General features: G+C 42.9%; 1 protein-coding gene across 3 annotated transcripts in view; it reads left to right on the top strand.

Moving 5' to 3' along the window:
* Positions 1–354: 354 nt before the first annotated feature.
* NEDD4L (NEDD4 like E3 ubiquitin protein ligase) overlaps positions 355–12,339 on the top strand; it is a 406,323-nt gene continuing 394,338 nt past the window's right edge. For all 3 annotated transcript variants that reach the window (XM_042448263.1, XM_042448262.1, XM_042448261.1), the window contains exon 1: positions 355–479. In XM_042448263.1, coding sequence (XP_042304197.1) covers positions 432–479 — 48 coding nt within the window. In that variant the 5' untranslated portion in view covers positions 355–431. The remainder of the gene's footprint in view (positions 480–12,339) is intronic.

The following is a 12,339-nucleotide window of genomic DNA, read 5'->3' as shown; positions in this document are numbered from 1 at the left end:
CGAGTCCCGCTTGCGGCAGTAGGGAAAATGCATTTTTATTTTTTAAATTTAATTTAAAATTTAAATTTCTCTCTCTCTCTCTCTCTCTCTCTGTGTGCATTTGCATCGTGGAAAAGGAAACATTTCCTTTCCCCCTCCCATTTCCATTTGCACACAGTGCTGCCTCCTGTCCCCCATTTCATAGTCCTTCCTTTCCAAAGGGAGGAGGGCAGGGGAAGAAAAGCTCCGCTTCCCTCACCTGGATCGTGCCTGTCCTCTTGGAAAGACCCGAAAGAGAGAGACAGCACGGTTCAAATCCTCTTTTCTTTTAATAGAAAACATATCCTCCCCCCCCATTCATTTACTTCTTTATTATTATTATTATTATTATTGCCTCTCCTCCTCCTCCTCCTCCTCCTCCTCGAGGGACAACCATTGCAAACACCGGATCCATGGCGACTGGGATGGTGGAGCCCGTCTATGGACTTTCGGAAGAAGAAGTAAGTCTGGAAATGGGGAGGGGGGGAGGGGAGGCGCGCAGGATTCGAATGGGGAGCCCAGGGTTTTGTTTGCCTTTTCTGCATGCCTCGCCTTTGCCTTGGCTTCTCCTTCCCGCTGCAAAAGGGAGAAGTTTCCTCCATCCCCCCTCACCCCCTTCTCTTCCTCTCCATTGTGGATATGGATGAGGGAGGGAGGGAGGGAGGGGGAGCCTTGGGGGTTGGAAGGATTTGGAGGAGGGGGCTTTGGGTCCCATGCCAAGGAGGGCAAGAAATGGGCACAGTTTTGGGGTCCCTCCATCCCCTCAGCAGCCTGGTTCCCCTCTTTCTCTACTCTGTATATATTGGGGGGGGCTGTGAGGGAGAAGCCTTGTCGAGCTGGGAAGATTGTGGGGGCTTTGGAGTCTTCATGCCAAGGGGGCAATGAATGGCCACAGCTGGGGAGCCCCTTTGAAGGTCTCTCCACCCCCCCCCCCCGAAGCAGTCTTGTTTCCTCTATTATGTATATTTTGGGGGGCATGGCTTGAGTTGGAAAGTGTGTGTGTGGGGGGGGGGGGCTCTGGATCCCATGCCAAGGTGAGCACTGAATGGGCACAGTTTTGGAGTCCCTCTTTCTCTCCCTCAACAGCCTGGCTCCCCCTCTTGCTCTGTTGTGCACATATGGGGGGCTGTGAGGGTGAAGCCTTGTTGAGTTGGAAAGATGGGGGGGGGGGGCTTTGGATCCTATGCCAAGGAAGGTAGCAATGGACACAGCTGTGGAGTCCCTTTTGGGGTCCTTCTCCCCTCCTTTCGGGGTCCCCCCCAACAGCCTGGCTCCCCCTCTTTCTTCACTTTGTATAGATTGTGTGTTTGGGGGTAGGCATGGTGGGTTGTGAGGGAAAAGCCTTATTGAGTTGGAAAGATTGAGGGGGGCTTTGGATCTCATGCCAAGGTGGGCAGTGAATGGGCATAGTTTGGAGCTCCCTCCTTCTCCCCCTCCAACAGCCTTGTTCCCCCTTTTTCTCCATTGTGTATACATTAAAGGGGGCATGGTGGTTTGTCGGGGGAAAAGCCTGCTTTGAGTTGGAAAAATTGAGGGGGGCTTTGGATCACATGCCAAGGCGGGCAATGTATGGGCACAGCTGTAGAGCCCCCCAGTCTTTTTGGGACCCCACAAAAATCTCCCTCCTTTCTTCTCGTCCTCCTTTCCCACCTAAGCCCTGGCCCAGGGCTGGTTGCTTTTCAGTGGACACCATTTATATCTTAGGGGGATCAGTTGGAGGGGATCTTGGAAACACAAGCTTAGTGTTTCCAAGATCAGAAGGAAGGCCATCCAAACCTGGAGGTCCCTTTCTTGCCTGGTGTGTGCATATGTGTGCATATGTGTGTCCATGTGTGTAGGGTAGGGCAGAGTCCAAGAAGTGAACTCAGGGATTCAGGTTTCCAATCTTGATCCCCCCCACCCTTTCCCTTCCAAAGCCTTGGTGGAATCACAGTCAAAATAAATACAAGGGAGAGGGATCCATTGTGAAGAGGTGGAGGAGGAGATGAAAGGGAGGGAGATAAAGAGATCCTGGGGCTTTGTCCCTAACAGGTTCTGCTTCCTTGCAAAGCTAGGAGGGCTTAGGAAGAACCACTAAGGAGAGCTAGGAAAAAGGAGGGGGTAGTCAAAGGAGAGATGGCTTGCTTCTTTCTTTCTTTCTTTCTTTCTTTCTTTCTTTCTTTCTTCTTTTTTTGAATTCACACAGGCAGGTGGATTGGGGCATTGAAAGGGATGGCTCACATCTCTTCCATTGCCTCCTCCCTATTCTTAAAAAGGTAGGAGTGCAGAGATGCCTGTGTTTCATGCTAGTCTGCAGTTTGGCACACATCTCAGTCAGTGTTGTTGTGCATATCTTCAAAAGCATCCTTCCCAGGAATGTGCCCCCTTTTCCATTAAGATGCCTTGCATTACTTGGTGAATCAGAGCAAAGCAATGAGGAGCATCTCTCTCACTGTCTCACACTCTTGTGGATGTGTGCGTTTTATGTGCCTACACAGTATATATTCTTTCAAAGGAAGGGAGTGATGACAGAGTGTGACCAGAACATACTTCCCAGAAAGATGGAATTTTCTTCTAATTGCAAAGATGATTGATGTGTGTGTCAGAAAAGTGCCACTTCGGTTGTGGAGTGGGGGGGGGGGGGGCGGGCAGATCTGCTCTAAAATGGACACAAAAGGCTCACTTGTGCTTTGGTAGCAAGATATTTGGTTGGGATGTTGGGTACCTTTATGCAAAAAGATGTATAAGCGAAATGATTTCGCCCCTCAACTGCCATTTAAGCTTTTGCTTTGAAACAGGCATACACACAAAACCATACCAGGATGAGTCTCGGAAAGTGGCTTTGTTTGAATGAGGCAAGCCCCCAACACAACTTTTTCTTCCTTTTCTTTTTAAATCACTGCTTGGCAAGTGATGTGCCAGGGAGCAGTGAATGGGAGGGAGAGAGACTGGCACAGATGCTGGGAACAGAGAGGCAGCAGGCAGGAAAGCGTGTGCCAAGTGAGTAGGAGTGGTTATTTCTTTCTGTCTCTCTGTATATATACAGAAGACATGGAGGGGATTTGTCAGCTGGTGCCTCTTAGTTCTCAGTGGGACAGTATTTTGGTACTCTTGGCTGCCATCATGTACATGCTTACCTGGGAGTAGGCACCAAAGAATATATATTTGCTAGAAGGATTAAATTAAATAGATCTTTGGCCCTTGCCTCCCCCAAATGATCTACATTCAAATGTGTTGAAAGCATTCTTTAACTAAAGATATGTCCATGTTAGTCTGTAGAATCAGTATGCAGAGAGATCTTGTAGCACCTTTGAGACTAACTGAAAGAAAGAAGTTAGCAGCATGAGCTTTCGTTGACTTAAGTCTACTTTCTCAGATGCATATGGCTTAAACTAAAGATGAATTTATTTATTTAACTTCATTTCTATGCTGCCTTCCTCCCAGGAAGGGGACGATTTATGAGATAGAAACATCTGAAAAACAGTAAAAATTTAAAAGCAATTAAAATCATCTATTTAAAACAATAAAAAGTCAACATAAAACATACAAAGTTAAAAACAAAGCTAAAACACATGCCCCATATAAAACACCCTATCCTGATTATATGTTAAAAGGCTTGCTTAAATAAAAATACAAATAATTTAAAAAGTATTCAGCTTGGGGACTTTCTGGCTGCGGCTGCTGTCGTTATTGATATTATTGTGAAAGAGGGGGGCTTATTTCTGGGTAGAAATATTTTACTGCTGATATTTGTCATGTTTAGAAATCAGTTTAACTGGTGTCTTAATATAATTTATATTTTAATAAGTAATGTGTCACGTTTTTGTTCTGGATTGTGTTGGAAACCCACATTGCATCCCAGTGCTTGGGAGATAAAATGTATTCAAGGGTATAGAGAATTGTATTGTTTGTCTTCATGGTTGGACTAGTCCCTTTTTTCCACCTCTGTGCTTCTGTTTGTATTTCTTTCCAAGCAGTAGTGATAGAGACAAAGCTGTCAGCACCTGCCCATTTTCAATTTCATGCAGAATACATGGGTGAATATCTAAATGTTCCTTAATGAGATGTTGTGTTATCTTGAACTAGAAAGCTGGTATAGCTGGAGATTAGAAAGAGCTCATAGAATCATGGAGCAGATCTGTAGGCAGGTTTAGTGTACATTTTAAAACCCAAATATTGGCTTAATGGGACCAGATCCCCTCTGATCACGGAAGTTAAGAAGGGTCAGCCCTGATGAGTACTTGGATGGGAGACCAACAACCAATGCGAGTTGCTATAGGCTATATTTCATAGGAACGAACTGGTCAAACCACCTCTGAGTATTGCTTGTCTAAGAAAACCCTGTTAAATTCATGGGGGCGCCATAAGTTAACAGGTGACTTGAGGGGACACACACAAACACATCGTGGTGTGAATACCCGTATATACTTGACTATAAGTCGACCTCATGTTTAAGTTGAAGGCAGGTTTTGGGGCCAAAATTATGAGTTTTGATATGACCCTTGGATAAGTCGAGGGTAAAACTTAGGGACATGCAACAAAGGATCTAAATGATGAAACAATGGAAAACAATGCCAAAGAACCTACAATATTCTGGCAGGCATAAAGGTTTTGGCTCACTAAATGCTGGATGGAAAAGAGCAGGGGGAGGTCGGTGCTCCCAGAACAGATTGCACTCTTGCCTTTCACCAGGGGATGGTTTTCTTTTTAATAAGTGTTAAAGTATAGTATTTACATTGACTCGTGGATAAGTCGACCTAGGTTTTTGGAGTCAATTTTTTGACTAAAATTTCTAGACTTATACATGAACATATACAATAATTCAGTTAGCATTTAAGAATGGCCAAATTGCTTTATAACATGGAGATAAACTACTAAACAGTACAGCTCAGTTCCCATTGATTTGGGGTTGTTTTAGTGAGGAAGACATGGATGCAGGAGATCACTGGTGAATGTGGAAGTGTCAGATAACCATTTTTCCTTGCTTTTATTTCAGTGCTAGTTGTATAAATTGACCTAATAATTATATCATTTATTGACCTGACAAGTGCCATCCTATAAGTGCCAAAGTCAAGTATGTACCATTGAGTTCAACTTGGTTTACTCCTAGGTAAGTCGGTACCTGCTCTTCATATCTGTTCTTCATATGTATCTGTTCTTCATGTGTAGGCTATGGTCCCACATGGAAACTACACTCTTTGCCTCACAGGAGGAATGTCATTGCACATCCCAGAAAACTCTAGCCCCAGAGAATGAGCTTTCCTATTCCCTCCCCAATTCTTCTTTCTTTTGTGTCATGTCCCAACCAGATAGTGAGGCTGGTGGTGTCAGCAGCAGTACTAGTAATAAGGTTTCAGCAATGCATAGAGTGGAACTCTTTCTCTGTTTTTGGGTAATCTTTATGGCACTGGGGCTGGGTGAAGTTGCCAGTGATAATTTTTTAGGTGACAGAAAATCTTGGCTAGAGTTTCTAACTTGCTATTTCCAACTCATTTGGGTTCTGTTTTATGCTCATAACACAGAGGGAGCAAATTATATAGGTTTCTCAAATGAGAGAAGGGAAAGCATTTCTGGGTTGGGAATAATATTAGGAAGTTCCATGTCAAGTCTGATTCTCTGTATGTTGACAGTGAAATAAGACAAATTAAACTAAGGTGGCATTATTTCTGACTGAGTGTGTATAGGATTACTGATTTAGCATAGGGTCCAATACACACTTTCCTGAGGGTACAGTATATCTCATATAGTTGAATGGTGCATATTTTTGAATAGAAACAAATCCCCTCGGTTAGAGCATGCTGCTTCAGAGTTGCAGTCATTGGGTTTCCCCCAGCTTTTTGAGTGAGTTCCCAGTATCTGATGGCTGCAGATTTTAAAAATTGCCATCAGCCAATCTGACATTTGCTTATCTCTGGGGGAAGTTATGAAATTGATTTTTAGAGCAAAGGGATTTTGTTCCATATGAAAAATTCCAATAGCTGAAACGTGGCACTCAATCCTTGTTCCTTGATTAAAAAAAAGAAGAATGTCTAATCATCTCTTTGCTATTATTTTTTACCATCTCTAGGCCAAAGATTGTTTCTGCTGACATACAATCTTGCAAGAATCTTTGGGTGTTGCTGCATCCAAATTCCATGCAGTTCTTCATTAACCATTAAGGAATAAAATCCATACCTGATAACAGTTCAGAAGTTAGACTATATAGATGCTTTCAGTATAGGAATCAGGGTTAAGGTTAGTTTCCTTGTCTTTGAAGAGGTGGCTGGTCACAATGCCAGTTTGCACAAAAGGTGAGTATTTTGTATAACTGTCCTTTGATGACCTTTTCTTCATGTTTGCTCTAGGTATTTAGGTCAGGAGCAAGAAGTCTTAAGCCAAATATTCTAACTAGTGGTCACCTTAGTTGCCAACTCAGATAAGAGTTGGCTTGATAGAGCTTGTCCACTAAAACAGTAGTTTTCTAGCTTTGGTCTTCCAGATGTTTTGAACTTCAGCTCCTAGAAGCCATTTAGGTTTATATCAGGGATGGGGAATCTGTGGCAATCCAAATGTTTTGGACTGCTGTTCATGCATTTCTTTATCATTACCCATGCCAGTTGGAGCTGTTGGGAATTTTAAGCCAAAACATCTGTGAAAGGCCAAAGAGTTATTTCTTTTGGTTTATATTTCCAGCACAATCATAGTCATGTCTGTACAGAAGTAAGTTCTCCTAAATACAGTGGGATTTGCTCCAAGGCAATATTCTAAGTGAGAACCACTATGATGTGGAGGTTTGAGTGTTGGACTATGGCTCTGGAGACCAGGGTTTGATTCCCAGCCATGAAACCCACTGGGTGACTTTGGGTAAGTCTCAGCCTCAGGGGAAGGCAATGGCAAATCTCCTCTGAACAAATCTTGCCAAGAAAACTTTGTGTTAGGTTTGCCATTAGTTGGAAAGAACTTGAAGGCACACAATAACAACAATATATTGAAGGCAGGGAGGTAGGTTGTCAAGTTTTCCACACACAAAAGTATTGGAAAGACTCTGCCCATCTGTATATGAACCTTACTTAGGCTGTGGGAATTGTGAGGGGATGGAGGTGGGTGTTGAAGGTATCCCATTAGTGCTTCAGTTTTTATTTCCATGGCAAAATAGGTTGCCACCTTCTGGTGAGCTTGCATGGCAGGAGGTGGGATTGGATGGCCCTTGTGGTCTCTTCTAACTATGAATCTGTGAAACTCCAGGCATTTGTCTTCCCTGAACTGAGGAGGATGGTGTGAATCATCTCTTGCATAGATGTAGCTCATGGCCTGGTGTGTTTCTCTGCTGTGTGTCCTGAAACATCTGCACTGCCCTGAAAAGCCAATGTAGACAAAGCTGAACCAGCCATTCTTCTAGCTCAGGAGAAAAAAGTTCTGGAAGTGGTTCAGGCTCCCAGGCTCCTCATCTAGTAAGCCGAAACCAAGCCCCCCTAAATATTGGGAACCTTTGTGATTTGCCTTTGAAAGAGATGTCTTCCAAACTGTGACCCACTTGCCAGGCCAGCTCAAGACTAGTCAGGAACCTGTGAACCAGGCCTGAGTAAGGCCTCCTTAACTCTGAGAAGAACAGAGCTTCTAAGTGATGTCCTGGCTCCCATGAGATTTTCATCTCTTGTGGGAACTCTTAAACCCTTGCAGTCCTCATGATCATAAGATAAGAAGTTCATTTGGCAAGCATGCTGCTCAGCCTTGCTGTGCCAGCCACAACCACAGTAGATGAGCACGAGCATTAGGCAGACCAGTGTGCTGTGTTGGGGATCAGTGTGTTGTCAATATGGTTGGGGCCCACTCATCAGATCAAAAAATATGGGATTTGGGTCATCTCAATATTTGTTCATATTCAAGCTGAACATGAGTCAGCAGTGTGATGTGGCAGCCAAGAAAGCCAACGCGATTCTTGGTTGCATCAATAGGAATAGATCAAGGGAAGTGATAGTACCACTCTATTTTGCTTTGGTCATGCCTTACCTGGAATACTGTGTCCAGTTCTGGGCACCGTAATTCAAGAAAGATGTTGACAAACTGGAACTTGTCCAGAGAAGGGCAACCAAAATGGTGAAAGGTCTAGAGGCCATGCCCTATGAGGAGCAGCTTAGGGAGCTGGGAAAGTTTAGCCTAATGAAAAGAAGGTTAAGAAGGGGCATGATAGCCATGTTTAAATATTTGAAGGGATGTTATATTGAAGAGGGAACAGGCTTGTTTCCCATGGCTCTAGAGATTAGGACAAGGAGCAGTGGATTCAAACTACAGAAAAAGAGATTTCAACTAAATCTCAGGAAGAACTTCCTGATGGTTAGAACTGTTCAACAATGGAATGTGCTGCCTTGGAGAGTGGGGCGGGGGTCTCCATGGAGTTTTTTAAACAGAGTTTGGATGGCCATCTGTTGGGGGTGATTTGATTGGCGTTCCTGCATGGCAGGGGGTTGGACTGGATGGGCCTTTTGATGTCTTCCAACTCTATGATTCTATATCACCTCAATACAAGACCAATATTAAGATCTCAAAGATGGTGTGTGCAATAGATGGATTCAATATGCTGATTAAGCTTCTTGGACATAGCTGTTTCTGTGCTCATATAGAGAACATGACCCTAGAATGTGTCTGTTAGAGTTGGACATTGCAGGGTTATGTTGGTGGACAGGTTTTATGTTGGGCGTCTGTGGCTGCACTTATTGTCTGCAATGATTGCTTTGCTTTGAAGGAACTTGAAAGTGTTACTTAATTTATTTAGAATATTTATATCCTAAGGTGAATCTATCCTGGAGTTATCCCCTTAGGGTCACCATAAATCTGAAGGACTTGAAGCCAGACAACAGAAATTTATATCCAGCTCTTCAGCCACAATGGCTCTCAGAGGGTTTACAAATTGTTAGTTTGACAGTTCCCTGTCCTCAGGCTTTCAGTCTAAAAAGGCAAGGGAAAGGGAATGGCAGTGGGGGAGTGGATTAAGTCCAGCAGATACTGCTGGTTCTTCTCAGCCTCCGGGGCAGGGGCAGTTGGGATGGAAGGAAGGAAACCACTGATTTAAACTGAGGTATCCATACAACTGTTTCAGTCTAAGATAACTGAAATAGTTGGATGTACAAGAGATACATCCAGTTAGAGACAAATGGATACACCATAGATGGTTATGGATTAGAATTTCAAAAAGTTTTGGATTAGAGATCTCAGAATTCCTCAACTAGGGTCTAATCTGCACTGCAGAAATAATTCAGTTTGGCACTGGTTTAGCTGCCATGGCTCATTGCTATGGAATTCTGGGATTTGTAGTTGTGGCATAGACTACTAAATATTTCACAAAATAACAGTTCCAGAAGCACTGAGCCATGACAGTTAAAGCAGTGTCAAACTGCATTAATTCTGCAGTGCAGATTAGACCTAGGACAGCTACTATGATGACTTCCCCAAGCCATCTACATTGAGAGCAATACTTTGAGGGAATGCAAACTTTTCTTTGTCATCTGTATTCTCCTCCCCACGCCACTTTGTTAGAAAGTGGAAGGTGTTTACATTTGGGGTTGTTTGCAAGAAGTCAGGCTGCAAAAGATATCTTATCAACTTTTACTTTAGTAAGCTGGTACAGTTGGCATAGGCCAGCCTTCACAAGAACAGCCAAAAGACTTGTGGCACTTATCAATAAACAAGAAAAGAGCCACAAGATTAATTTTGAGTTTTCTCCAACAGAGAACAAGGAAACTAAATGTAAAATTTGGAACAGAGAGCAGCTCTCAAAGTATGTATGGAATGCTCATTAGGAGTTCATTTGACTGTCCATGACAGACCCCTTTCTGTTGGCTTGTTGGCAGATAACTAGTATCTTTGGTGGATAGCAGGATTATCATTGGTAATAAAATTATCATAGCAACTTTGGCTGAAACATAAATCAGTGGCTTTCATAGTGTCCTGGAAAACCCTGGCATTCCTATCAGATTTCTAAAATTTTAAGATAATTAACCATGGTCTCAGGAGTGTTTGCTCATCACCACTGAAAAATGAAAATATGTTGGGACATGTTAGTTTGTATTCTACATTAACAGTGTGTTAAATACATCTCTTCTTGGATAGGTGTGTCAGTGGGAAAATGATCCCACAAAGGTAGATGTTTTGAAAACTGTCAATTTAAACAACTGATAACAGTGAAGACTCTGTTCCTTCCAGTATCTGACAAGAGACAAGAGTTTTGTGATGTAGTGAACAGAGCACTGATTTGGGCAATCTCATGTTCATGTCTCTGCTCCATTGGAAATTCATCAGCTTTCACCCAATGGCTGTTAGACTTAAATGCTTCACAGGATAACTGTGAGGATAAGTTGTGAAAGTGGGCCAAGTATGTAGTTCTGAGTCCCTAAAGTCAAGTTGTTGTGAGTTTTATCAGTATATGACACTAATTCCTGGCTGGGGTTGACAAGAATTATAATCCCAAATGTTTGGATGACAACAGGGCTTTCTTTGGCTTTTATATTTATATTTTGAGAATTCTCCTGACTGACCAGTGTAAAAGCTGATGAGTGCCCCAACAGACTAAGTATTCAGGGTACATTTCACTGAATTTTCATTGCAGTTCCACAGCTGTGCCATTTTGTTCTAACCAGATTGAAAGACCATGATGTGGTATGTGTGTGTCTGTATGTGTACTGTAGATGCCTGCTTAGTTCATAATTCCCAGGACAAGATAATTTTGGGGGAGTGGTAGAGGGGGGACAAAATGTTTTTATGCATGAGGCAAATGGAGGAAGCATTCCATAGATCTATGATGAAGGCAGAATGAAACCAGTAGTATATGTCTCCGCTCATGATCTTTGCTTATTCTAAGTCCTGGCAAGACTGTATATAGAAAAACAGCAACCATTTAAGTCTCTTCTCCCATCATCATATCAGGGTGGGAGTTGTGTAGCCCTCCAGATGTGATTGAGCTGCAACTTCCAGTATTATTAACAATGCTTCTGGGAGTTTCAGTCCGGCAACATCCAGAGGGCCATATGATCCTAGTCTAATATAACCAGAGCTCAGAAAATCTAGAATCCTCAGCCAGTGTGGTGGCTGGCAATTATAGTCCAAAAAAGTAACATTTCCAAGTTGCAGACAACTCTGTGTCTTTCCCCAGTCTGCTACGCACCACTAAATGCTATCTAGCCAGCAGCAACAAATACGCAGTAGAAGCATATTAGGAACCATGGTACATTTTATTTGCCCTTATAATGTCTATCAAGGCAGGGCTGCTGTGCTTCTAACAACATTTAATTCTATCCTCGACTGCTTGGAACAAAGTCCAGTAGGTGTCCAGTAATCTGATGATCAGCCAGCACGTCTCCTGGATTTATTGACTCTGAATTAGCCGAAAGCTCCTGTCGTGGCTCCAGCAGTTCATTTTAACTGGTTCTCTATTGTACTGTGAATTGTAAAAAGTGCAGGGAAGACTTATTTTACGGAAGTTCCTGTTTCTGTTCCACCAAGGCCTCTTCCTAAGCTGAAAAGGTGACAATCTACTGTTGCCTTCCTAAATTTGCACCCACCCAATATGTTGATTTACTGTGCCAATCATTTGCAGCATTCCCATTGCCTGGGATGATAAAACTTGCAGTCCAGCATCATCTGGAGTGTGGATAAGTGTTGAATTTTTGCATTGGGGAACATGAAAAGAAGTCCTGCTAGAGCAGATTAGTGGGCTATGTAATCAACCATCCTGTTTTCAACAGTGGTCAGGCCCCTGTGAAACCCATAAGAAAGGTGAGAAAGATAGTAGCTCTTGTGTGTTTGACCTTTTGGGCTGGCTTTTGCATAGAATATTTGCAACTTTCAAGACCAAAATACACAGTATTCATAGTAGTAAAAAGGTGATCTACATACTACCTTATGACATGAGCTAGTCTCTGTCTGCAGTATATGTTGTTTACCTTCACTGAATCATAAAGTATATTGCTCCTTTGCCAAGATGCATAATTTTTCCACAAAGCTTAGGAGACAAATGTTTAGGACCCAGAATGCCAGCAAGTGTTAGCTTAAAGCTCTTACTGCTGTAACAAAGCCTCAGAAGATGCATATTGGCCTTTTAAAATGGGAAAAACAGCATACATAAAACAGGAGTATCTTGCGGAAGAAAGCATGGCTTCCTCAGGGAGCCCAAAAGTACTGGATTTAGGATCCTAGATTTGTTTGAATTTGGGCTCAAGGCCTGAGGGTTCTCCACCTTGCAATAAACAGTACTGCTGTACATAGACAAAGGCACTGATGTGATTGTAAGGCAAATTCCTAGGTACCTAAGGTTACAGTAGTCTGCTGTGGATGCTGTGTAGTGAAACCTTTATGGTTTTGATTCCTTTT

This window comes from Sceloporus undulatus, chromosome 2 (genome assembly GCF_019175285.1).
Source record: "Sceloporus undulatus isolate JIND9_A2432 ecotype Alabama chromosome 2, SceUnd_v1.1, whole genome shotgun sequence".
In the NCBI taxonomy this organism is placed as follows: Eukaryota; Metazoa; Chordata; class Lepidosauria; order Squamata; family Phrynosomatidae; genus Sceloporus; species Sceloporus undulatus.
This window is presented reverse-complemented; position numbering and strand designations above follow the sequence as displayed.